This window comes from Podarcis erhardii (genome assembly GCF_964252035.2).
Source record: "Podarcis erhardii genome assembly, chromosome: 1".
In the NCBI taxonomy this organism is placed as follows: Eukaryota; Metazoa; Chordata; class Lepidosauria; order Squamata; family Lacertidae; genus Podarcis; species Podarcis erhardii.
Genome location: NC_138497.1, coordinates 74252293 through 74280075, shown reverse-complemented (window position 1 = coordinate 74280075; position 27783 = coordinate 74252293). Strand labels below are relative to the sequence as shown.

Sequence of the window (27783 nt, the reverse complement as noted above, 5' to 3'; positions counted from 1 at the left end):
GAAAGCAGCCGCTTCCTCTTTTCAAGTTTCCCTTCTAGGAGACCCGCGATTTGATTTTTGCCTGCTTTTTCGGCTCCAGGGACCACACATTCGCTCTATAACACGCACAGACATTTCCCCTTCCTTTTTAGGAGAAAAAATCTGCGTGTTATAGAGGGAAAAATACGGTAATCTTCACACAGGATTTGTGTAATTCCTTACAGAAGTAACTTTTATCTGAGAATTTTGTAAGTTGTGAAACAAGCTTTAGTAAGTCCTGCACACTATAGAGGCTGATTACTCATATTCCTGAATTGGGCCTTTGCTTTTTAACATCCCGGCTGCCATGTTGTTTGGATTGCCTTATGACAGCCACCTCTGTAATGACAGATGATGAAAAGAATGCTGTGTGACTTCTACGTAAAGGAAAAGTAAAAATAAAACAAATGATTGTCTTCCTTAGCAAAGAATACAGCAAGGGCAGTACGCCAATAAACTACGCACACTGGATGACTAACAGGGCTCCTACAATACCAGTGTAGGCAGGGAATGTGCTATGTTGCCAAAAAAGCACACCATAGGTGCCTTCCGAATGCTTTTAGCCCCTTAATGCCTTTCTCAAAAATCAGATTTTGAGGAGAATGGTGCTCATTCATTCTTGAAAAACAATTTTGATAATAAATCATTTTTAAACTGGTGGCCTTAGATTTAGTCCAGATGAATCTATCTGAAGTCACAAGGCTAATTTGGCTTATATCTACATACAAGGCTGAAGACTGGACTGTACATTGTTGCTTCTTATTAGTTGAACAATTGCTTCTAAAGATAAATAGTTGGGCTTCTGAGCATGTGTTCAGTTTTCTTTCACTGATAAAGTATATGTAGTGTATATGTTATTGACTTCAGCAGTACTTCTATCAAATGCATAATAATGAAACCATTAAAAATAGCTAGGCATAAGAGGAGCATCCATAGAAAGTTACTTGTTTGATCTCAGAGTATAACTTATTTCCCTAATGCAAGGGAGATAATTTGTTGTTCTATTATGTGCTTTGTTATACAAATGCATGTTTAGTGGTCTACACAAGTTGTGCTGTAAGTACCTCAATACTATGTAAATAGTAGAGCCCATGAGTGGGAGGCTGGACACAGTACCTATCCACCACTACATATATTCCAAGTAACTCCCCTGTGTACAGAAATCATGTGATAGAGGTGCCTGTGTGTTGAAGGTCAAAGTCTGCTAATGGAATGGGAAGTGACCATAAGGCCAGGAAAAGCCTGGGACCAACCACAGTTGGAAGGGAGTAGAAAAAGATGGTGTTTTAATTTAAATATCAAATTCTGAATTTTGCACATCCACAGATTTCCAAAACAAAATTTGGCTAGATTTCATATATGAGCAAAATTATTCCAATGCATTGGACTAATGGCTGAAATCACCAATAGTTTTTGTGTTCTCTGTTACTGCTGCTGTTAATTAGGGCTTGTTTTCTATCCTCATTAATTCAGTTTAGAACTTGAAATCCCAACCTCTTTCCCCACAAATGTTTAAAAGCAGAGCAGTCTCCCTTTGCTTAATTGAACATTATGATGCTCTGGCTCTGGCTCTAAGTTACCATGTGTGGAAAGCTAAATGAAAGTGTAGCATGAGATAATTGTCCCTGATAAAAATCAAAGGCAGGAAAAACTAAATCTCTAACAACCCATTGTCAGGAAATAGATTATAAGAGAAACCTGAATGGGTTGTCTTGTACTTATTCCAGAGATTTTGGGGTTCTTACTGGATATGTACAAGGTTTGAGCATAGGAAGTGGCCCTGCTTCCTGCTTAGCAATGTCTGCACAAACAGCTGTGGCTTCCTAGTCCCGTCTAGAGATTCTGACTATTAAAACTGGAATCTTCTTCGTGCAAAGAATGTTCTCTTCCACAGACCCTCGCTACAGTTTTCTACCAAGAGAATGACTTATCTTTTCAACAAATCTTACAGAGGAAAATATATGGAAGAGACATGGAAATAAAAGACTACACTTTGGAAAAGAGCATAAATTTTAGATGCCACCCACTGACCACTCTCCCCTTTCAGGTCCTTTGAAATAAAATAGTGGTTGCAACACAAGCAGTTGTTGCAGGATACAGTCCACCAATAATGTGGTCCAAAGGCCAATATTTTCTGGTTTGAGTTATCAACATTTGTCTCACTCATATCCACTGCAGTAGCTTTATGCTTTATACAGTTTTACATTATTGTGATAATTTTCCTTAACCTTCTTAAAAACACTTGGTATTAGAACACACGTTTACACCATGAACTGAAATACAATCAGCATTAATTAAGTCCCCCCCCCAAAAAAACCCCACCCATAGTTCTACTGATGGTATTAAATGTTGTCTCATTTTTTCCCCTTTTCATTTCTTTCTTTCTAAAGGGTTTTTAAAGCATAAAACATTTGCAAATTCAAGATCAATTGTCCGAGAAAGTATCAGAAGTGTACCAGAGGAACCATTGGGAGAAGTAACCATGTGACTGAGAATTTTTGCTGCTTGACAAATGGTGAGTGCATTACTGTGGATCTTGACTTTAAAAAAAAGAAAAAAGAGTGCAAACTTTTCCACTTCACCATCATGAAAATGTTCTAGAAATATTCTCAGAACATTGCAGTGCATAAGTTAGAAGCATTCTTTACAGCCTGGACATTCTGCAAATAACCACTCCTAGTAACATGCCCCTTTTAAAGCTCTTGGATATAAACTTTGGGCTGCAGAGATTAATTTTAAAAAATACTAACTGCAGAAGGAATCTAAAGACAACTTAAAGAAGAAGTTAAAATATTGTTGATGGAAGTTTACTGGAAGCAGCTCTAAAACAACAGTATACTATATCATGAGTTCAGTATCCATATTCACACCTAGAAGGTTATCTCGGTGGATCAAAATTTCAGCACCATGGACAGCATATTTTTGGCAACTGGGGAATTTTTGACTTCCATCCATAGGGGTAAACTACTTCTTTTAAAAGCAGATGATTATGGAAGACTGGGTGGTCTGCAGGTATGAGAGATCTATGCATACCTGAGTAAAGACTATAGTATTACACCACAAGAGCAGAAGAGTAGTTGGGAGAGAATCTGCCCAGCTACTTGGAGATTCCAAGACAAGAGTGATACTTAATTTTCTAAAATGTGGGAGAAGAGACCCATGTGAACTTGTGTTTCTTGCCTGGGCTCATCCTGAGGGAAACAGGAGTGGGAGTAATAAGAGATAGGATGCTGAGGTAGCCAGGAGAAGGTTTGGTTGGGTGATTCGTGGACAATGATCCACCAAACAGCAGATTTGGCTTATGCATCACAGTAGTATCTAGGAGACCTACAATCTTACTTTTTCTGAAGATGTGATCTTTCTGTAAAGTATTTATGCCTTTGATACCCACAAATCAGCAAGAACTATAATGCACAACACACAGCTGTCTTTGCTTACAGTCAACTCATTGGAGGCAGAATTTAATCTTCCTCCTAACCAGTGCCAAGCTGTAAGTAGAAGTTAGGAGTACTTCCTCTCTGATGCTATGTGCCAAATAAATACATGGAAGTATTGCAGCCCTTGAGTGCAGTGGTACACTCTCAGCTACTGTTTTCAGATCAGATTCTGAGAAAACAGCTAATGCTTTTACCTAAATGCAATGCTGGATCAGCTCTTCAGCAAAAAGAATAGATTCTCATAAAATCTGCTGACAGTTCTCAGCTTCTGCTTGGGTTAGGAGTCAACTGGGAGAAAATGTATCCCTAGTTTACAATACCCATTTAATCAGCTGTTTTGCAGCAGCTCTCCACATTATGGTTTCATGCTTATACTAATGCCCTCAGGGATACAATGATTGCATTGTAAAACAGATAGTGTGGTGTGGGTTTGGAATTGCCCAAGAAGGATGGTAAATTATTTTTGTATGCCACAACTGCCGCTCAAATTTTACTAGCCAAGAAGTGGAAAACGCAAGAACTACCAACTGTGGAAGAATGGCAGATGAAGATGATGGACTTTATGGCGCTAGCTGACCTTACTGGAAGAATCCATGACCAGAAAGAAGAGGAATACCAAGAAGACTGGAGGAAATTTAAGGACTATTTGAATAATTATTGTAATATTAAAAATTAGAAATTACTTGAAAGTATCAAATAGGCCTAGAATTAAATTAGAATTTATTTAAATAAATGGGATTTAGAATACTAAGAAAAGTGAATAAATTTGATTATAACTGGAACATTGTTATTAATAATGATATTGGAAAGCTGTTACATTCAGACACAAGGAAACTCAGAGGGGAGGGACTAGAGGACATCAAGTAATATGTTTATAGGGTTGGACTTTAAAATAATTAAGTTTGTTTTTGTTGTATATTTGTTGTTGTTTTTTATAGATGTATTTTTTATTTTTGTTTCGGTTTGTTTTTTGGTTGTGCAACGTTTGTTGCAGTATTTGTTATAATTGTAGAAAATTTAATAAAAATTATTGGAAGAAAGGAAAATTTTTAGCGTTTAGCTTAGCACTTACATTTCTTTCAAGTTGCTGGTAGTACATTTAACACCCATCTCTTTGTGTGGAAACATTTTTTTATTTTGCTTTGCAATATACTGGTTTCTGTTGAGCTTGGAATCTGCTCTATTTCCCTTCCTGTCTCAGAAGAACATTTTCCTCCCATAAATCAGCCTTCTGCAGTACCAGTTGGTCAACCCTAGTGTAGAAATCTGTAAATGTGCTTATTGTATGATACTAAACCATTTTTAGACCTGTAGCCTAAATGTGTGTCTATATTCGAATGTACGGTGAGCTTATGGGAGAAATCAGTAAGGGAAATACTGTTATTGGAAAATGTCATGAGGGCAAAATAAATTTCTGTTGAGGGAATTGGTTGGTCAATGGAGTAACTTCACCTGCTTTCATAAGAATGATTTATGTGTTGTGATGGCCCTTCTCTATTACTGCATAAATACTGAGTAGGTGGAGAGAATCTGTTATCTAAACATTTTGCACCCTATGCTAAAAACTGGCATGAGATGGAAGATGTGTTACACACATCATAGCTTGGTGAAAGTACAGGAAGAAAGCTAAAAGCAGTTACCCATTTGAATTTGGATACAGGCAAGAGAACTGAGAAGTTTTAGTTGGAGTTGCTGAATCTAGCATCCTTGGGGTGTAGTTTCTCTCTCTTTGGAGACCTGATGCAGGTTCAGCGGTTTTCCTTCCTTCCAATAGGCTGTATTTTTATATTCACAAATAAGCAAAATGTTATGAAGACACCATAAATCTCCAGTGTATTCTCTTCTAATGAAAACTAAATCCTGTAACACTGCCCCTGGGGAACACTTGCTATGGAATGTGATGCAGGATGCTGAAGGCAATTACAAAACCCAATGATACGTTACAGGAAAATTGTCATGGAGAATAATGTCAGTGGTTCCTAGCCATAGTGGCTATGTTCTGCCTCCCCTGTCAGAGGGATTATGGCTCTAAATCCCATTGCTGAGAATCACAAGCGGTGGAGAGTGGTGCTGCACTCAGATCCTGCTTTTCTTGGGCATCTGATTGGCTATTATGAGAAAAGAATGCTTCACTAGATGAGTTTTTGACCTGATCTAGCAATCTTCTACTTACATTTGTGGGGGCACCTTTTGTCTAATTGAAATCACTTGGCATTTTAATTTTGCAAGTGATATCACAGTTGCAGCCATCATTTGCACTGTCCTTAAAAAAACGGAATATATAGCCAAGTATGTACAAATGTACAAATACAAAGGGACGCGCAGAGCCTAGGACTTGCTGATCAGAAGGTCAGCGGTTCAAATCCCTGCGACAGGGTGAGCTCCCGTCGCTCGGTCCCTGCTCCTGCCAACCTAGCAGTTTGAAAGCACGTCAAAGTACAAGTAGATAAATAGGTACCGCTCCAGCGGGAAGGTAAACAGCGTTTCCGTGTGCTGTTCTGGTTCGCCATAAGCAGCTTAGTCATGCTGGCCACATGACCCAGAAGCTGTCTGCGGACAAACACAGGCTCCCTCGGCCAATAAAGTGAGATAAGCGCCGCAACCCCAGAGTTGGTCACAACTGGACCTAATGGTCAGGGGTCCCTTTACCCTTTACCTTTATGTACAAATACAATTAAAATGTGGATCATTTTGCCGAGGCAATGGAAAAATATGTGTTCTTGAGAAATTCTTATTATGGAGGCCTCCAGTGAAGTTTTAGAAAGGGGAGGGAAGAAAAAGAATGTAATACATTAACATATAGAATAAAATCAAACAACATACCCCTAGGTAATGAAATAACTGATAGTTATACACATGTATCTTTTAAAATCCCACCCTGCAATGTAAAATGTGCTCAGCTTTGAAGAAATGTAAGCCACAACCCGGCTCAAGACACTTGTAAAGCAAGGTACGGACACTAGCTTTGGGAGGGGGAATGGAAGGGGACATAATTTAGACTTCACACTGGAACATACATCCCATTCAAAACAACATGATGCAGATGAACTGCATCCTTACTTGGATATCGCTCATCATTAAGAAAGTTATATACAATGCTGTTTGTGTATGTTAATCCCTTTCCTTGGATTGTGGTGGTGATCCATTCACATTGGAAAGATGCTTAGAAAAGAGGTTGACAAACAACCTATACAGCAGCGGAGAAGCAAAGCTTGTTTAGGATTAGGAATAACAGAATACGAGAAGTACTGCTATAGATTTGTGCCTATTAACATCAACTACATTTTCAAAGGCCAAAGCTATTTACATTTTAAAATTAAATTGCTCTCTTCTTTTATTTTGAAATACAAAGAAATGCTGCAGTACTGCAGAGGAGGGAAACAATTAATTAAGTTAAATGCATTATCCACACTCTGTTGTTGTTTGTTTCAGCAACATAAACACAGCATGACCTTCAAGCTTTAGTCCAGTGTTCTACCTACAATTAATCAATGGCTTTCTCTGAATTCTATTGTCCTGTTTGCAACAATAAGATCTCCTACCTACATGAACTGGAGAGCTTGTTAAGAGAACATTCAATCATTATTTTTTTAAAAAGAGTCAGTAGGCAGTCGTGTTGGCATAAGTGTTGCACCCGTTTTCTTCCATCAGTCACAGAATCCATACACCCTGCAGATTTTGAAATCAAATGACTGCTATGGCAAAGTCCACAAGGTTCTACAGAGAACAAGAATTCAGGCATGCCAACATGAAGCGCACTGTCCCTTATTTATTTCATGCTTCTGGTGAGAGCTTTGGGCATGATCCACTGTAGAAAAGCTGGGCATTCCACAGAAGAGTTGTGAGTTGGATCAGCCTTGATGTGAGTGTCGGTTCAGGCGATTGGATGCTGCAGGTTCTGGAAGACACCAGGGCCCACCATTGCTATGCTAGGGAAAGCCTATGTAACGTTGAAAAGGGTCGATCACTTGTCCTACCTGGGCAGTTATCTTTCCACAAGGGCCGACACTGATGCCGAAATCCAGCATCGCATGAGCTCTGTGAATGCAGCTTTCTCCCAATTGAAGCGCAAAGTGTTTGAAGACTAGGGCGTTAGCAGGGAAACAAAAATGCTTGTTCACAAAGCTATTGTACTACCAACTTACTGTATGCTTGTGAAACATGGACCACTTATAAACAGCATCTCCAACTCCTCGAAAGACTCCATCAACGGTGTCTCCAAAAATTTCACATGTCACTTGGGAAGAAAAGCGAACTAATGCTGGTGTACTGGAAGAAGCAATGATCACCAGTGTCAGAGCAATGATTCTTCAACATCAGCTTCATTGGACTGGTCATGTTGTTTGGATGCCTGATTATCATCTTCCAAAGCAACTACTCTATTCCAAACTTAAAAATGGAAAGCGTAATGTTGGTGGACAACAAAAGAGGTTCAAGGCAAGTATTTAAAAATGTAGTATAAACAGCGACAACTGGGAACCACTGGCCTGTGAGTGCTCCAATTGGAGAACAGCCTTTACCAAAGGTGTCACGGACTTTGAAGATGCTCGAACTCAGGACAAAAGGGAGAAACGTGTTAGAGGACAAACCCTCACCATGATCAACTCCTGCCCAGAAACCTATGTCCCCACTGTGGAAGGACGTGTGGATCCAGAATTGACCTCCACAGCCACGGACTCACTGTTGAGACCATGTTCATGGAAGACAATCTTACTCAGCTACAAGTGATCACCAATGAGGAAGCAGCTATGGGCTGCTGCATAGATACAAACCTAGCATGGCAATCTAATCTAATTAGCTGCATCAGCAGCTGGGGAAAGTTACTCAGGGCTATAAATTTAGAACGTCTTAGCAAGGGAACTTACTCCATGAGCAAGAGGGGAGTCTCAGCTGACAAAACATTTTAAGTACAAAATGTTCAACTTCCTTGAAAACCTCTCTCTCGGAGAAACCTGCTCTAAATTAACTACCTTCCAGTCCTAGACTATTTAAAATTGAAGCTACTTGTACTTTTGCATGTTTAGATATCAAAGTTAGTTTAAAAATCAATGTCTATTTTTTAGCATGATCCTAGTGATCTTAATATGGAAGCAGAGAGCCGAAGTAACCATGTACCCATTAAATATATATGAGGCTGCATTTGAAGTGAACTACATGGCAGGAATGGTATAATTGGGGACGCGGGTGACGCTGTGGATTAAACTACAGAGCCTAGGACTTGCCGATCAGAAGGTCGGCGGTTCGAATCCCCGCAACGGGGTGAGCTCCTGTTGCACAGTTTCTGCTCCTGCCAACCTAGCAGTTCGAAAGCACGTCAAAGTGCAAGTAGATAAATAGGTACCACTGCAGCGGGAAGGTAAACGGCGTTTCCGTGCGCTGCTCTGGTTCGCCAGAAGCAGTTTAGTCATGCTGGCCACATGACCTGGAAGCTGTATGCCGGCTCCCTCGGCCAATAAAGCGAGATGAGCGCCACAACCCCAGAGTCGGCCACGACTGGACCTAATGGTCAGGGGTCCCTTTTTACATGGCAGGAATGGTATAATTGGAGGTACCTAAAAATAAGAATAATTAACCAAGCCTTTGAAAACCAAAGGCATATACCTATAGCCATCAAGCATATTGCATCCTCCCGTCTTCTGTAAATGGTTTAAATGAAATCTAATGGTTTGATCCAATGTGCTATTGAGAGAGTAGATGTTGCGTGGTGAGTTCCCGCCTCCCCCCTTGGAAATAAAGACATGAGACACAAGAATTCGAGTTAATGGGTCAAATTAGGCCACAACTTTATTGATTACAGGAATTGAGCAGTATTGGCTTAGGCACTGGTCCTAATACTAACCGGTTTCAGCCATCTTGCTTGAAGACCAGTAAGGGGGAGTCCTGCTGAGGCACATCAACTAGGAGCCGCCCCCGGAGTTATGGCTTGGGGGCGTGCCAAGGGCCCACACCTCCCTAGGCTCAGGACAAGGCCACGCCTCCCGGAATCTTTTACCGGACTACCCTTTGTTTTGGGGGAAGGTGATGGCGCTTCCTTCCCCCCGCAACCCCACCTCCTCCCTAGCTTGGAAGTGGCTTTGTCATAGACTGGGGAAAGAATGAAGGCATGTGAACAATCTTGGCTTAGCTACATTTCCAGAGAGTGAAAGGTTTTTCACTTCTACAGATGCCATCTAAAAAATTCACGTATATTGCTAGTCATATAAGAAGGCCATAATATTATGTAGAGTATTAGATTGCACAAGAAAATGGAGCAAGGAGAAAATATAATCAGGAGCTCTTCCAAAGTTGTGATGTTTTAAGCAAGATACAAATATAGACTATGGAGTCAGCAGGAGTTGTTGCAGTGACTCATGAGAAGGCATTTTTTTGAATCAGAATTTGAAAGCTGGATTGGGTTGGAGGATATCCGACAAGACCTCCAGGTGAACAGTGGCAGTGATGGATAAATTGTCCCAGAAAGGATTAGTGAAAGAAGGCTATGAGCAAGGGTGGAGGGTGGGAGAATAGATTAATTATCCATTAAAATGCCGTAAGACCCCAAGAACCAGAAACCTATATGAGGACCTTTTGATTATGATAATCATAATCCTGCCTCCCAGGGGGAAGGAGTAGCAAATCAATGTATAATCCTGTTAGGATCATAAATATACTTTACTGAAAAGCAATGATGTGCTGATGATACATAAATTTGAAGTGAAAGCTTCATTGTAATGGGTATTTAAGAAGTTCACGAACTGCTTTATAAACTTCTGTTTTCAGAATAGGAATGGCTTCATGATTTTAACTGCACTCTGCAGTACTGCAAACCAACCACATGGTTTCAGTAATGATGAATAAATAATGACGCCTCTTTTCACACAGTTGCACATACACAGAGAAGAGTTGCATACGGGACACTTTTTTCTTCTAAAAAAGTTCAAATCCCAACCTGTGCAGTCCTTCATACTTATGTTGGCAAGCTCCAGAAAAATATTACAATCTTCCCATTGTTCTTTGTGGTCTGGTTGCTATGACTCTGCTCTAGAGTGCATCTGGTAACTATACCAAGGAGTGAGCTTTTGAAGCTACATTCTGCTGTCAGTGGATGACCCTAAATTAAGTTCTATAACCCAAACTGTAACCACAGGCCCAATCTGTCAACAGCTAAACAAATCACATTTTTTCTAGAAGGCCCTTGCATTTTAGTTTTGCCGTTCTGTTTTGGCATCAGAATTCGGCTCTTGTGTTAAGGTTTTTATCTTTAATCTACCTCCTACTTTATTATCCTTGTTTCAGCTTTACTCAATCTGCATGAAGTGGGTACTTGAATGCTTACAGATGTAGTTTTTATTTTAGCTGGAGGATTACAGAGCTTTTGTGTGGCTTTGCATTTTCAGGGTTGAGAGGCTAGGCAACTGATGTGGTAAGAGCAGCTGAACTGACAACCTTTCATTGCTGGGTTTTTCTTTTGTTTTTAAAAACAAAGCTCAGAAGTCCATCACCAAATTGCCTCTAAGTATTGAAAAATACTGAATGCTGCATAACAACCACACACATTTGTTTTAGCTATTGCAGAAAAACAAAAACAAACAAAAAATATTCATTGTTTGGCAATAATTGGCCATTGTTAGCTGTCCAAAAGAGAAATGGGGGCTGCTAGGAAAGACAAAAAGGCATCCTTGAAGGAAGTCCCAACTGAAAGATAGCAAATGCTAACCATTTGTACTATAATGAAACCTAATATTCTTCTGTGTTCTCACAAGAAGCTCATATTTCTGACATCATATTCCATACTTTTTTTTTTTTAAAGGAAAGTCAGTTTTTCAAAAGGTCTAGTTTGGGTTTGAAATGATGTATCTATTGCCAAAGAAGCCCATAAGAGAAAAAAGACCAAAACAAACCTGTGTCCATAGTCTAAACATGTGTGGAGTATTTTGCAGGGTTGTTCAGTCAGTTTAAACATTTGTTTCTTTGACTAATGCTTGAACTAAAAATCCCCTTTGAGAACATTAATAAGGAGGACTCCTTGGCTTTATTTATTTCTTCTTCTTTTAAATGGTAAGTGCAAGCAGCCCAACCATAAGCTACACTTTGTACAGGTTGCATAACACTGATTTGTAAGCTCACACATAGTGCATTATGAATTCATTAATGGCAGGTTGCAAATTGACAAATCAAGTAACACCACCTCGTTCAAGCTTTTAACAGCTGAATTCACAACCACAATGAGAATCTTGGGTCCGTGCATTGTGAATGGATGAGATTCAAATTCCATATTCATGTGTTCCACTTTCAACAATAATGGAGAAAACAGTGGTTCATGTGGAAGGAGCAACCAGATTGTAAGCCCCAAGCTAACCTCTTTGCTTGTTCATTAGGAAACCAGCTACAGCCATTTTCCTGGCATCCAACTATACAATTCAGTTTCTTTTTCTTAGTTACATTTTTTTGGGGGGGGGCATGCTTGTCCACTTCTCTCCTCAAAGAACTACAATTCTTTTTTTCATCAATTCCATGGAGACCCAAGACTCTACCAACTAGGTCATGCTTAGATCATTGGTATTTCTTATTTTTTTCCTGATAGTTTTGCACCACCCAAAATGATTATCTTTTTTCTTTTCTTCAAAACATCCAAAACCTCTTAGATTTTGTTACCTTTTCCCCCTTCATTTTTTTTTTTGTTATAAATAATGAAACATCTTGAATGAACTGATAATATGTACCATAAAAGAAGGACTACAAAATGATGACAGGTTCATTGGAATAAGCTACATTTTCTCACTGTTAATGCTGGTTTTGTGACCTGTCGGCCTCAGCTGGATGTGGAGAGGTTCTGTGCTGCAAAAGATGGGATCTTGCTCTAGGAAGGGGCAGCCAGCTCACTTTTCAAACTGTGACCCCTTCCTCCCATTAGCCTTGGAACAAAATCATACAGTGGTTTGAATTGTCGTGCTCCTGGTGTCCTTGTCTTTTCCTTCCTCATCGGTGACCTTTGTTTATGGCAAACAACTCAGATAAGCATATCACCTCTAGTACAATTTAGCACAATTTGTTTGTGGCAAGATTATTGTGTGCATTCAGCCTCTTGTAGAAAGCTAGGTCATTTCTCTAATATTATATTTCTCTTATATTGCAAACTTAGGACTCCCACTCAGAATTTTCAGGGATCCAAAGAGCACACACCTAAAAACTTTCATGCTTCTTGCTAATTTTCTCTTTCCTCTCTAGCTGCTTGCAACAGGTTCCACATCGTGCTTTTCTGTTTTGTGTGTTGGGGAGGGGGGTAAGGACTCTCACTGGTGGCAGCCAGCATGGCAAATGGTCAGGAATGATGGGAGTTTTAGGTCAGCCACATTTGGAGGGACATTTCCCTATACCTGCTGTAAAAGATTCTGGGGTGTTCCAAAATTTGTCTTTAGGAGATTAATAAAGATTATATGGTTACACAATGGTAGCGATTGTTATATTGCTAATGGAAGAATGGAAATGTCATTTCAGTATGCTGTACAGACAGCTCTGTTCCCTCTTCTCTTACTTCTTCTGTTTTACCTTGAGAATGAGCTCCAGAACAGGGAGCCAAAATTGAAGCCACTTGAAAGAGATGAAACTATGGATCTGATGGGCTTATGCAGGTTTTCCCCCTGAAGGAGAAGCTTATTCTATTGCTGTTTCCCTTTTTAGAGAAAACTCGTTGAATTTCTGCATGCCATTCAGCAGCTGAAGGAATAGAAACCCTTCCTTCATTTGTCTTGTATTACCTTTACAGGAAACATTTACTGCCTTCATTTTAAAGGGACTTTGCCTCAGTAGATGATTTTATAATCTCCCCCACCTCAACCTTTCAGACAAATTCTTCTCTCAGGGTTTCATAATTCCTCATTTCCTTAGAGGGGATTATATAGCAGAAGAAATTTTCTAATTTCCTTTTTCATGGATTCTTGTTTATGTTCAGAAGAGTTGTTCCTTCTTAGAGGGTTACTCCTTGAGAGAGTTTCTTTTTAAAAGAAATTATGTGTCCAAATAATTTTGGTGGTTGCCATTCTTCAACAATTTTATAAAAGGGATGTCTTCAAAGAAACTCTGGCTTATGTTTGGTTGGACTCATTCCAAGCTTTTCCACCAAACTTTCCAAGTTTCCCAGCAACATAGTTTATTAAGTCCTATCTTAAGTCTGCCTCATCTAGGCTTTCTCTGCTGCTTCTGAAGTTGTGGTGGTGCTCACCTCAAAACTCCAGTAAGGAGCTGAGTCAGCATCTTTGGGCTACTTTAGCAGCCATGCCTCACCTTCTCTGGCACAGCTGTGTCAGATCTAGCAAAAGTGTGGGAGTTGAAGCTGCTTCCAGCTGCCTCTCCATATATATAACAAGGCTTGAATATAACAAGGCTTGGTCTTCAAGAGAAGCAATGGGAGTTGAAGATGCTTTACTTTTTACTTACACATTGCTCAGGAAAGCAGCTGCCACAATTTTGTTGTGCATGCACACACATGTGTGTGTGTGTGTGTGTGTGTGTGTGTGTGTGTGAAAAGACACACAGAGAGAGACATGTTGTTAAGTGCATGATCACCAGTCAGTTTTTAGGTGCCTCGTCCCAAGGATGGAGACAGAACCCGCTGGAGAAAACGGAACACTGCATGGAAAAAGAGAACATTGCTTCGTTCCCTCCATCTCTCATTCCATATGAAATGACAGGTGGACTGAGTGGGAGCAATGTGAAAATTAATGTGGAGAGGATTGGTGACTCAGCAATGACTGTAAAGTCAAGCAATCTCCTCAGACGTTTTGGCACACAGCTACTCTTCAGCTTGTCCATAGATTACAATAGGCCATTTTGTGGGTGGGACCAGGTAGGAGAGGGGTCAGGAGGAAGTGGATGTTGCTCACCATCACAGAGGAGGATTCTTAAGCAGTTTATCTGCGGTTTTGTTCGGAGGCCAACAGAGGAGAGAAGGAAAGCTATGTTTCTGTTTCAAGCACTGTGTTTGAAGAGTACTTTCATAATAAATCAGATTCCTATTTTAACAGTTACAGCCCAATTCTACAACCAACTCTCACATGCTTCAGCTATGGGAGCTTGTTTTGAGTAGAACAGAGTAGTAAGAGTCAGTGTGGTGTTGCGGTTCGAGTCTGCTCTAGAGCCAGGGAGACCAGGGTTCATATCCCTACTTGGCCGTGAAGCTTGCTGGGTGACCTTGGACCAGCCCCTACCTCACAGGGTGGTTGTGAAGATAAAAATAGAGATGGGAGAACCTTGCACACAACCTTCAGCTCCTTGGATGAACAGTGGGATGTGAATGAAAAATAATAATAATGCAGGTAATAAACAGCTTTTTTGAAACAGCTGCCAGTGAGAATTATAGATCTTTGATCATTCAGGGGAAAATAAAAGAATGAACAGTGTCTGGACTTACTTGCAGGATTAACTGCCAAATCCTATGTATATTTACCCTGCGTTCAGCTGAATTAAATGGAACTTACACCCCATATAGGATGCCTGGGAACCTGTGGTACGAATGTGCTAAATCCTTTGTGGACATTTCATTTAGGAGGTAGTAGATAATTCCATGGGGCCCTTTAGACACATACCTTGTGATTTATTAGTGTAGTATTGCACAATCAGATTTGGGCCAGAAGCTCTTTTATTGGTTCTGAGGGAGTGCTTCAAAATAGCTAGTTGAGTTTATTAGTGTAACAAGTATATGTAAAGGTGTAAAGCAAGGCATATGATATCACACAGCCCCAAAGGAAAGAACTGAAAACTGAAGTACATACAAACAACAAAATGCTGATTCTGTTGCTGGTGGGGAGCGGAGGGGGAATGGCTCATTATATATCCACCCACACTACATTTTTCCTATGAAGGTAGCATGGATTAGTATGGTGTTCATGTCTCCAGCTGCAGTTACTAACTCTGGTTGCTGGCAGGTATCCGACAGCTTTTTCTGTCCATCTGCATATGTAACTCCTGCAGCCCAAGCAAGAGCGAAAGGCTTATATTGCTTTTTTATTTCCTGACTGGTTTCATTTGCGCACTTGAAGGTCTTTCGAAGCCAGCTGTGATGGAACCACCAAATGGAGCTGATGAGCAGCAGGAACTGCAGAGCAAGGCAGAACAATCTCAGAAAGGTTCTGCGAGGAGGACTCCAGAGCATAGCTGGGTGGCTTGGTGGACCGGAGGAATTGCGTATCTGTTCGCCCTGTCACAGATATTGGTAAGGATTTGGACTTAACTCAGATGGAGATCATTTTTTGGAAAAAAGAGAAAAGGACAACATTGCTTTTGTTTTTTTTAGATTCATACATTTTAGGGGCCAGATTTCCCACATCATATATGCTGATATAGCTGAAATTATGTCAAAAGCTGTGCCATGTTACAACCAGGTAATAATCTGTTTGTCTTTTTATTCCAGTTAATGTATGCAGCCTGCAAAAATGCCTGGCTGATACAAAAACATTTTTTTGTATTTATCTTTATTTGCACTTTAAACAAATGAAAACCAATTGGTTATGCAGGCTTGAGATTAAAATGAAAATTTCACTTTCCTGATGATGAAAGCTCATGATGAATTATTTGATTGACTGCACAGGTTATCTCCCTTATGTTTTGGTATGGTGGCTGTGAAACAATCCCAGAGTTTCTGGAGGTTTTTGAGATATTGTCTGATCTCCTTACTTCACCTGGACAATTGTTTACAGATTCTGAAAAGGTATGTTCAGTGATATCTCTATCCTTTTAATGCAGGGCATAGTGGCTCCCAAACTGTGGAATGATCTTTCATCAGATGTCAAAGAGATAAATGATTATACGACCTTCCGTAGACATCTGAAGGCATCCCTGTATCAGGAATCTTTTAATGTGTGATGTTCTGTTGTGTTTTTGTATACGTATTCTGTTGGAAGCCACCCATAATGGCCAGGGCAACTATTATTATTATTATTAATTCACTCTAGACTTGCCCATTATTATCCTCCCTTTCCCATCTTTCTCTCTGCCATCTCTTGCTTTAGCTTTCCCTTGGGAGGTTGGGGGAGGAGCATTGCCCTCTGACATGTTTCCTCTGACCTAAGTCCCATTCCCACAAGTGAGGGCGAACTGCCCCTTTGAGGAAGTTGGATTGACCGTAGAGGGCACCAAGATTCAATTCCCTTCCTCCTTCAGGGCATCCCCCACTTTCAGCGTAACACAGACCTCCATGGATGATGGGGGGGGGAATGAAGGGGAGGAGAATTAAGCTTTCCCACTTCCTTGGCTCAGTGCCACTGTTGAACTCAGGAAACTAACGTGTCTTGCTGTATTCGCCACCTGAGTCCAAAAAAACACCCCTCACAATGCCTTCAGGGGAAAAGCGAAAACTCTTATATATAACATTTCAGCCCCCAAAGCCATTGTGAGGGATGGGTGGCAGCCACTGCAGTCCCTCTTAAGCCAGGAAACAGCTCCATGGAGCCAGCTCTGGGGAAAGCCTGCAGCCAGTATGGACAGGTGCTTCCCAGCTAGGTGCTGAGGTGGCAACAGCTCAATGTGCAGCTGCGGAGCTAGCTCACGGCAGCTGAGTTGGTGAATAGATTTCACAGCCCCTCTGTTTGAACTGGGCACTTCCTGGCTTAAGTTTCATCTGTAAGCTGCCTTTGGGAGGTAGGGTTTTTAAATGCATTTATAAACCTGCAGTGTAGAGACCAGGCACACCTCTATGGGGACAGTGTTTCACAGTCTAGAGTCCACCACAAAAAAGCCTTGTCTTCACATGTGAGCAGACATAAAGGCTTCTGATGCATATATCAATGCCTGGCAGCCTTGTATGGCTGAAAGTGGACTTCCAAATAACTTGGTTCCAAAGCACTTAGAACTGAGCTGAGAAATGCAGTGATAACCAGTTCAGCAGGCACAGAACTGGTGTTGCATTCTCTTATCACCTTGCCCCCACCAGCAACAGAGCAGCAGCATTCTACCTCAGTTGGAGTTTCCAGACCATCTTCAAGGGCAGCCTCTCATAGAGTGGATCACAGTAGCCTAACCTGAATATGACTAAAGCATTGATTTACTTAGTCCAGTCTTGTAGTTGGTGTACCAGCTTGAGCTGGTAAAATGCACTCCTAGCTACAGACACTACCAGTGTTGACACAAACAGCATGGTGTCTAGGAGGACACCTGAGCTACAGCACTGGTCCTATCTAGCACTGGTCATACCAGTCCACCCAGATCAGCCAGCCATCCCACCCATAGCACTATCTGCATTAGACTTCAGCTTAATTCTAAAGTCATCCCCAGACACCTGTTCAGGAGTTCTACAGCCTCCCTGAGATTTGCAAATGGAAATAAAGCTGTGTGTCATCACCCACATATTGTTGACACCAAAGCCCAACCTTGGAATTGCTTCCACAGACAAAGCAGTGCCTTTTAAGTGCATGTTTTCTTAATGTGGGACCTTGCAGATATGGGATCAGATCTCCCGTCTCCTTAAAATAATTTAAGAACAGAAATGGGGACCGTCAGATTTGGTTGGAACTCTCACAGTAAGAGAGGGGGCAATCCTTTCTTCCCGGATCCCTTTCCTGTTGTAAATTGCCCCCTTAATACTGTCAATGGGACAATTGGTTTCAGAGGAAACCCCACCTTTCCTTTTCAGAACAGTCCCATTCCAGTCTGCTCCTCCTGTTTTATTTTTCTTTAAAGGCAGATGGTCCGATCAGTGACCTTCAGTGTCTTCCCTAGTTTTGTGCTTGAGTTATGATGTCATGTGCTAGGAAGTAGTTTCAAGTCTGATTGATCCTCACACTACACCACAAAAGAAGCACCAAGCAGAAGGAAACAATTCAGAGGCATTTGGATCAGGGGATCAATCACTCCAGTTCTAGGGATCAATTTTATATAAGAGATAGTAGAGTCGGCATTTCTGTCCTGTTTGATGATAGCAATTGGAAAATTTGGAATAGGGGTGGGTTGCGTTTGAGTTAAAACATTTGATTTGAATTTGAGATGTTTGCATATAATGAAGGCTCTTGATTTCTGGCCATGGATTTTTAAAAGGGATTAACTGGATAGATAATTGAACAGCAGCACTAGGAACATTTGGACCTTTAAATACCCCTAATTAACCTATATGGGTTTGTGTTGTTTTGTAGGATCCAAAAAGAGATGGGGGTATCATAGTGCCTTGCTTCCTGCTGTTTTTGGTTTCCTTTGGCTTGCTACTCCTAGGAATATTGGTAAGCTAACGTCTTGAATTTATTCAATTCCGATTAAAGAATTTGCCAAACAAATTGATACCTTCCAAGTTCCCTCAGAGTGTCATGCTGATGCATTTCATGAGAAACAGTTTCTAATGCCCCAATAATCGTTAGCAATTCACATGCACATGGTTTGAGCACGTAAACATTGTTACATATATATTGTTGTTAGGCTTATTCTGGGACATGGGACAATTGCAGGATTTTCTCTGGTAACTTGGCAGGAAGTGTATTTAAAAACCGCTCACTAAGGATGGTAATTAATGTTAATACCTCTGTGAATAAGAATACTGATGTGGGTAGTGAGATTAGCTTTGCTGTTCAATTGCATTAGCTTTTTGCTCAGGCTTTTCTTTGCAAGATGTATTGTGAGATCAAATAAAAAGCTTTCAGAGAGTGGTGTAATAGTGCACATTAAAGTGCAAAAGACAGACTTCTAAATTGACACTGAACTGTATAAAATCACCAGAACTTGTACAATGAGCCACTCCAAGCCTGAAACAAGCCAAATCAGAATAAGCACAGTGTGATGTTTTTGTTATGATCGGTCCTACTGAATTTTCTGCAGTTTCCCCAAACTGTTTCTTGCCGTCAGAGTCAATTAAGCACAGCAACAAAGAAACAAAGTAGTAGAGATTATTATAGGTGTACAACAATGTTAATACGTTGCTGTAAATTAATGTTACATCAATTCCCTTGGTTAGCTTAGTTGGCAAAAGCCACAGAGTGGGGATTACTGAAGTGATCCCATGGTGGGACATATCTGAGATCACCATCAATGGATGAATGAGAATCCAGGTTTGACATACTGGGGAATCTGTATAATAGTTCATAATTTGAAACAAACAACATTTTAATCAAGAAAGAAGGGGGGGAGTAGGGCAACAAGGACCTATGTTTAATTTATGGGATGTTGAGAGCAGCTGTGTGTGTGAGAGAGGGAATTTGCCTTCTTAAGTGTCAAAAATTATAGTACAGTCAAACCTTGGTTCCTGAACGGCTCCTTTTTGGAACATTTCAGCTCCCGAATGCTGAAAACCCAGAACTAAATGCTCTAGTTTTCAAACGTCTTTCGGAAGCCTAACATCCAACGCAGCTTCCGCTTGAGTGCCAGAAGCTCTTGCAGCCAACTGGAAGCCGCGCCTCAGTTGTCGAACATTTCGTAAGCTGAATGGGCTTCCAGAACGGATTACGTTCAGCAACCGAGGTTTGACTATATCCTGGAAAGGGATAGGGATAGTCAAATAAATGTTACATGTTTATTATAGCAAAATGCTGGTTAAATACCATTGTCATACAGATCCACAAGACTTAAGTACTTCTCAGACTTCTTGTTGACAATAAACCTGAGTACTGATGTGACGATACAACAGTATTATTTTTGCGTTGGTTATCACATCATTTAGCATAAACCTACAAAGTACATATTTCCCCTTTTCACAGAGTTAGGATATATTTACACTGCAGACTTAAGCCAGTTTAACAGTAATATATTTATCCTAGAGAACTCTTGGGTTTATAATTGCTGAGAATGGAAAGATCACAAAGTTTACCTCACCAAACTACACTTCCCATGGTTATTTGGGAATGCCACTGCTAGAAAACTAATACACATTTGTAGAATAGATCACACCTTTGGGTACTGCCAGAGTAACACTCCTATCACATTTTATTTCTCTTCACTTTTCTGTTGTGGCTCAACAATATCAATTACAGTTTTTGACACGTTGTGTGAAACAGCCCAGTTTTAACCTCTGCTAAAAGAAATCAGGTCAAAATTAACAAGGTGTCTTGGTAAATGGACGCCGAAGTACACTGGCACAAATTCACACAAATAATGAAAAAGAATAAAAGCTCTAAAAATGAAGGCAGAAAATGAGAGAGAGTGACCAGGAAAAGGGACAGTTGAAACTTCTCTCAGATGAAGTATTTGAAAAAAATATACATATATGTTATGAAAAATTAATTTTACATAAATAGAAGGGAGTAGAATGCCAATGGTGGCAGAACATGGAATGATGTATGAACTGAAAATCACTTGTGCCATTCTCTTTAGCAGATCACATAAGAAAAAATCCCTGTTTGTTTGGATCAGGGGTCAGCAAACTTTTTCAGCAGGGGGCCGGTCCACTGTCCTTCAGACCTTGTGGGGGGCCAGACTATATTTTGAAGGGGGAAAAATGAACGAATTCCTATGCCCCACAAATAACCCAGAGATGCATTTTAAATAAAAGGACACATTCTACTCATGTAAAAGCACACTGATTCCTGCACCGTTTACAGGCCAGATTTAGAAGGCAGTTGGGCCGGATCCGGCCCCCGGGCCTTAGGTTGGCCTACCCATGGTTTGGATAGTTCCTTAGAGGACAGGGAGAGGTTGAAGTCCTGGCACTTTGCCAGAGATTATAGGCAGCACACTGTTTTAAACAGTGGAGCCCTTTGAGCAAGTTGTTAAATTGTGAATATTCTGCATTGAATAAAAGCAGACTTGAACTTATCCTCACAGGTTGTTAAATTAAGTTGGTTTGTGTATTTAACAGCTTAATATCTGAATTAGATTTAATGCAGTTTTCTGGAAACGCTATGTTTGCACAGTGGCAGACTGACACTGCCAACGCCCTGCCCTCCACCACATCCTATCTCTAGGCGAGGCCCCTATAAATGGAGGCTTCTCTTAACCTTCCTTGACAGCCCCCAAAGGGGTAGATTGGATTTGCATCCTTAAGCTGCTTATTTCATTGCCGACTTGCTCTAGTAGCTCGGAAATTTCTTTTCAACCTGAACCTGCCTCATTGATCCTTGTTCTGTTCTCTGTGGACAGTTGTTGTCCTTCTCTTCTCTGAGAGATGCTGAAATATTTGAAAACTGCCAGTGTGTGTGTGTGTGTGTGTGTGTGTGTGTGTGTGTGTCCCCATTTCAAACTTAGTGACTTAATTTGAGAATGGGGTAGCCAGTTCTGGTTATAATATATCTACTAAATAAAGTATAATGCTATGAATTGGGTAGAACCCTTCCTTACATGTCAGATTTTCTGAATTTTCAAGAAAGGTGATTTTCCAAACATTTGTTGTCGTTCAATACTCTTTTTAGTTCTGGACTTGTATCACACTCGGCTTTTCTGTATACTTGGTTCCCTGCTCCAAATTTAGCTTCACATCGAGATAATGATGTTCATCTACGAGCTTTATTCCGGCTCCTGAGCTGTATTGACTGGTTTTTCTCTTTTTAAGATTATTTGAATGAACAAGGAACAATGAACTTATAAAATAACTCTCTGCGTATTTGCAGGAGACCTAGTGTCTTTTTTAAATGAATTGAGTTCCTGGTGTAGGGTGTCTCTGACCAAAGACAGCAATACTTCATTGGAGAGTTGAAAGTGATTTGATTGTAGCATTGCTTTGCAAGATGTGTGAGCACAGCTTTTTTCTCTTTCGCTCACCTGTGGTGAAACAGTGCAAAGGTCCGCCACACCACTGGGCGGAGGGAGATCTCCCCCTTCCCAACAGCAAAGTTGGGTGGCACAGTGCCACCCCATTTCTCTGGCTTGCCAGGAGGGGAGGTGCTCTGCAAAGCTTTGCCGCTAGACCTGCTCTGCTCCTGGAAGCTGGGGAGACTAGCAGCAAAGCTGGGTGGTGAAACAGGATGCCACCCCTTGGGGATGCCACTTGAATCAGCCACCACATGGGCAAGCCAGCTCCGAATATGCAGACTGTGAGCAGGCAGTGATTGCTCTTTCAAACAGCCTTTCCCCTTTCTGGGATGGGGGTGGGTGGGAATTATCCTATTTCTCCATGATTCTAGAGTAGTCACAGCCTGTGACCTAGGCTTACATGTGATTTTTGTCCACTCATTCACAGTTGATCACTACACAAAGGAGCAAGTGATTTCACATTTGGCATTGACACAGACTTTCCATGCATGGAATGGCTCTGCTGTAGTCAGTGGCAATGCCTAGCAGGTTCCATAAAGCCCTCTGCCTCACTGCAAACATAGAATGGACAGTCCTCTTGTGACACTTGCAAGAAAGAGTTGATTGTGTAGCATTTTCCAGCTTGCTTTAGTGCAGTTTTATTATGCAGAGGTATAATGGACCCATTGATCACTAAAAAGGCAAGTCCTTTTTCAAACATGCAGAAAGGTCCAGATACTGTATATTTCCCCATAGATTTGGTATCTGCTGAAGACACCTCCAGATCCCCCATTTCCCCTCCAAGAGGACAGGCGACAGTCTGTAAGCCGCCAGCCTTCATTCACCTATTCCGAGTGGACAGAGGACAAAACTGAAGATGAATTCCTCGATCTGGACCCCGTGCCAGAGACACCAGTATTTGACTGTGTGATGGATATGAAAGTAGAGACAGATCCAGCAACCCTAACGGTTAAATCTGTGGGACTGCAAGAAAGGTAAAGAAATGCAGAGAGCTTGGGTCCAGGAAGGTGGAAGTGTAGGCATTCTGAGTGGATTAGCCCAATAAGAATCTGATTAGTGGGCAGAGTTTATTTTCATTCAGAGCAAGAGAACTGGACTCCATAGTTGTGTCATATGTGTTCTTATAGGCATCTGTGGCTTACCTAGGGCAGGAGTAGCCAGCATCTGCCCTCCAGATGTTTTTGGTGCCCTCCCTGTTAGGAAAAAGGTTATATGAGAGAATCTTTTGAAAATGTTGAATTTTAGGGGGGAAATGTAGCTCTTGAATGACAGTGATCAGTTAGTCATACATTGAGTTTATTCACCATTGTGGCTAAGGACCTAACCAGATATATCAGTCATTAGGATTTGCTTTGATTATTAGTCCCAAATGTTTGAAGAATGGAGATGATCTGGGCAATGTTTAACTCTTCCTCACCAACATTAATTCCCACCCTCTGCTTTCTGGCAAGCTACTATTAGCTCCATGGGTGTGGGGAAAGACCAGTGCAGATGTTGTTTCTGTCTCCTCCTCCTCACCACCACCACCCCTAGAAGTAGATGGGTTTATATCTGAGAAAGCACATGGATAGTGAGGGTTTGACCCCTTTCTCCAAGTGCCAAGTCTCTGTCTTCAAAGCAGAAGTTATAGTGCTATTCTATAAGAAAGCAAAAACCGAAAGGAAATCCTAAGTGTGGATCTGGCTAGGCCCTTGGACAAAATGTTGATGTAAATTATGTTGGTGATTACATTGATGACTGATATAGCTAATCAAGGGAACATCATCAATATTGTTATGATAAGGCTGACACCAGTAAATCAAGTTATTCTTTTTAAGCTAATAATTTTTGTTTGTATTCTTATTTTTTTTCTATTCTGTATTTTTTAAATATATTTTTTGAATTGCTGGTGCAATTCCCTGAACTATATATTATTTCAGCATTCTCCATCTTGGAGAATATTATAATGCATGGTTTACACTCATGGTTTCAGGTACCTTTAGATTGATTGGGCTTGGGGAACAACACATTTGTGTGTGTTGCCCAAAGTAAACAAGAAAAGTAGGCAGTCTGTGCTGACTTATTTCACAATCATCAACAAATGTGTGTTATGTCTTGCGCAGGAGGGGTTCAAATGTTTCACTCACATTGGACATGTGCACTCCAGGCTGTTCTGAGCAAGGGTTTGGCTATATTATGTCCCCAAAGGAAGAGTCAGCTCGAGAATACCTCCAGACGGCATCAAACGTTCTCACTGAGGAGGAGCTACACCAGAAAGCATTAGATTCTTTTGTACTCCAGACAGAGTTTTTTGTGAGTATCTTGATAATCTGGGTTTGTAAGAATCAAGCCAATGGCTCATCTCATCCAGCATCCTGTTCTCACAGACAGCTGGGAGAAGCCCACAATCAGGATTCAATCACAAGAGCACTCTCCCTTCCAGCAACTGGTATTCAGAAGCATTGCTGCCTCCAACCATGGAGGTAGCTCATAGCCATCATGGCTAGTTGGCCACTGATTGCCCTGTCCTCCATGAATTTGTCTAATCCTCTTTGAAAGCCATCCAAGTGGGGGACCATCGCTACCTCCTGTGGGATCAGGTTCCATAGTTTAACCATGTGCTGCATGAATGCCCACCAACGTTCAGCTTCATTGATATCCCCAAGGTCTAGTCTTATGAGAGAGGGAGAAAAGGTTTTCTCTGCCCACTTTCTCCAGGCTTGTGGTTTGTTTCACTCCAAACAAGCAACAAGCTATATTCAAGGTATGTTCTTGGCTTACCATTTGTGGTTTGTTTGGGGGTGGCTTGCCCATTCATGCTTAGCCGTCGATTGACTTAGCCTTATATGTGAACCAGGCCAATGTCAGTAATGGGTTCTGCACAAATGGACAAGAATTACAGTCCAGCAAGTGCAAAGTACTGACCTATAATAAAATAAATTACATGAGAAGTCACGCTACCTCCCCAGGAAGAGCCTTTTCTGTGCTTCAGCTCATCTACTGCTTCCATATCTAAGGGAATGCTATGGCTTCAATCCTGTACATAGTTGAGCTGTTTATAACCCATTGGCTTCAGTGTATTTAAGCACCTTCACCCTCTGCAAGATTGGTGCATAAGCCTTTGGTCACAACAGAGCCCATAACATTCTCCTAAGTGTTAAAAGTAGCTCTTAACTGTGTGTTCCTTAGTGAGTATTTTCAGAAGCATTTTATTTATTTTATTTTTTTAAAGAGACTCTCTCCCAGGAATCTAGGAATCTGATTTTGGAGTGTAAAAAATAACTAGAAATGTCACATCACATCTTTGAGCTAATTTCATTGCTGCCACTACTTCACATTCAAAGGAAAGCAACAGGATTCTGCTTCTTCCTGTCCCTTCAGAATCTGTTAATGGCTCATATTGTGTATCTTTCAACAGGAAATTCCGATGAACTTTGTTGATCCAAAGGAGTATGATATTCCAGGTTTGGTCCGAAAGAATCGCTACAAAACAATTCTCCCAAGTAAGCACCATAGCCACGTTACAGCTGTTTGTCAAGCTGAAGTTTCTTGTACTGTGTGATATTAAAGTGTGTGAAATTGCACATGATTGTGAGCTTTTAAAAAACACTTGAAAGATGATGGAATAAGCTTTGCTATCCTTGTGCTTGATATTTTTTATGCTGCTTTCATTCATGGATTCTCTTGATGTGCAGCAGGGGGTAAGTGAGACCTCTGACAAAAGCCAGCTGTATCTCTGAAGTGGCCACATCAACCAGTAAATGTAGTTTCCGATTCGCCAGGCAGAACCACTGAGTAACAAGGATCTTCCACAAAGTACTTTCTTATACCATTGGGAAGCTGCCTTATACCACCTCAGGCCTATGGGTCCAGCTAGCTCAGTATTTTCCACACTGACTGACGGGCTCCACAGGGTTTCAAACAGGAGTCTTTTCCTAGGGACACCAGGGATTGAACCAGTGGCATTCTGCGTGCAAAGCATTTGCGCTGCCACTGAGCTTTAGTCTAACCTTGCGTTGCCTCCTCTTGCTAGTAGCTGCTTTTCAAGGTCTTACACAAAGGTTTCTGCTGCCAGAAACCCTTTAACTAGAGACAATTGAATTGAACTGTGTGTGTCTTCTACATGCAAACAACTGGGCTGTATGCTGTTTGCTTTTACCCCTTTTTCATACAACAGAGGTCGGCCCTCTGGCCTACTTAGTTATTTGCAACTTCTAACTGAAAGCCGAAAGCCTCGCTGATGTTTGGTATGACCCCCCCCCATAACTGACACAATATAATCAGTTCATTTTTATTATTTTGTGGTTTTGTTTTTCTCGTTTCTCCCTCAGTATATACAGATGATTGAGGGATCGTGAGGAGGATGCCTGATTTTCATTTTGTTTAGTTAGGCACATGCAAGGGTAGGTCTGAGTGGTTTGTAATGATTTCATTGGAACTTGGGCAGCACTGCAGCAAATCCTTGTGCCAGCGTACTGGTAAGATTGCTGGTAATGGAGAGGTCTTGGCAAGCTTTCAGATTTCTTTGGGAGAGAAGGAGATTTTGCAGAGGAAGGTCAACATTGCTAGCATCTGTAACTTTGCATGGTACTTTAACAGAAGCAAGGGGGGGAGAGGTTTTGCCCCAAGGAACGTGCAGTCTGAAATAGGATACAGAAGAGAAAGGGGAAGTATGTGTAGCAAGGGATAATGGTTACCAAAGCATGTGCCTTCCTCTTGCCATGCTCCCAGTGTTTCTTCTGCTGCAAAGCCAGCCTGCACAGTCCCACACAACCACCTGCCAATCAGTCTGTTACTATATGTATGTGAGCTGCATGTCTTGAGGAGGACAGGGAGAGGCCATGAAGGACAGCTCTAAGCCGTATGTGTGCATGTGGCTCTAAAGACTTGGTCTATGTCAGTTAAACTCGACATCCTTTTCTTATTGCAGCTTCATATTCAAGGACGGCAATCACTTGATTAGTAAAGTTGCCTGCAAAGTGGAATGTGTTGCTTTTGAGGAAGGAGAAATATTCAAGGTTGTCTAAAACAGATGTTCACTCTAGTTAAAATGAAAGGTAAACAGGCACTTAACTTAATGATCAGTTGCCTGCAATTCTACAGTTAATTGCAGTTACTGAGAGAAATGATAATAGTCTTTAATTCAGCTAATTTATATTTCTTTTGTAGGAAATATCTTTTGCAGATTTACAAATTTGTTGTGGAATTCTGAAAAAACCCCAGAAAGAATCAGTGTCTTTTGAGGAAGCTGGTTGCTTGCTTTATGTTCTTGTCTCAAAAGTGCCAGCCTAAATGGATGAAAATGGCCAATTTCAAAGAGGCCCAAGTCCAAGCTCCATCCTCTAAAAGGTTCCAGAATTCTAGTGCAAAGGAACACCTCTGCCTTTGCACTGGTACTGGGACCAAGCCTGCTCACTGTAGTAGCAAGCCATCATGGCTGACACCAGTAAAAAGCCTCTGTGCCGAGCAGCAAGAAAATAAATAGCATTTTTTTAAAAACTGGAGAAAGAGGCAGTGTCACAAAGGCATTGTAATGGGTGCAGAAGTAGCCTGCTTCCCCAGCACTGGTGCAACATTGCTGTCCATATGGTCTGCTTACTGCCATAAGATGTAGTGATGCATTTTTGCCTTTATAAATCCATGGTGGATAGATCTGTCAATAGCTACTAGCCATGATATCTAAATGGAACACCTGCATTCTTCTGAGGTAGTA

The 27783-nt window shown here is 41.1% G+C and overlaps 2 protein-coding genes across 12 annotated transcripts in view; one reads left to right on the top strand and one right to left on the bottom strand.

Moving 5' to 3' along the window:
* GTF2H1 (general transcription factor IIH subunit 1) overlaps window positions 1-27783 on the bottom strand; it is a gene marked incomplete at its 5' end in the record, with an annotated part of 330296 nt that overhangs the window by 43178 nt on the left and 259335 nt on the right. The gene's annotated exons all lie outside the window — the stretch shown is intronic.
* The window catches only part of PTPN5 (protein tyrosine phosphatase non-receptor type 5), a 64416-nt gene that overhangs the window by 19878 nt on the left and 16755 nt on the right, over window positions 1-27783 (top strand). For 10 of the 11 annotated variants that reach the window (XR_014151243.1, XM_081841315.1, XM_081841312.1 and 7 more), the window contains 7 exons: window positions 2409-2533; window positions 15473-15645; window positions 16021-16140; window positions 18557-18640; window positions 22827-23065; window positions 24194-24383; window positions 25489-25573. Coding sequence is in view for 10 of the 11 variants with exons in the window: in XM_081841315.1 (XP_081697441.1) it covers window positions 15493-15645; window positions 16021-16140; window positions 18557-18640; window positions 22827-23065; window positions 24194-24383; window positions 25489-25573 (871 nt within the window). In the remaining variant the exon portion in view is untranslated. Of the gene's footprint in view, window positions 1-2408; window positions 2534-15472; window positions 15646-15726; window positions 15815-16020; window positions 16141-18556; window positions 18641-22826; window positions 23066-24193; window positions 24384-25488; window positions 25574-27783 lie in introns of those variants that run through there. The other variant, XM_081841318.1, reaches the window with a different exon arrangement.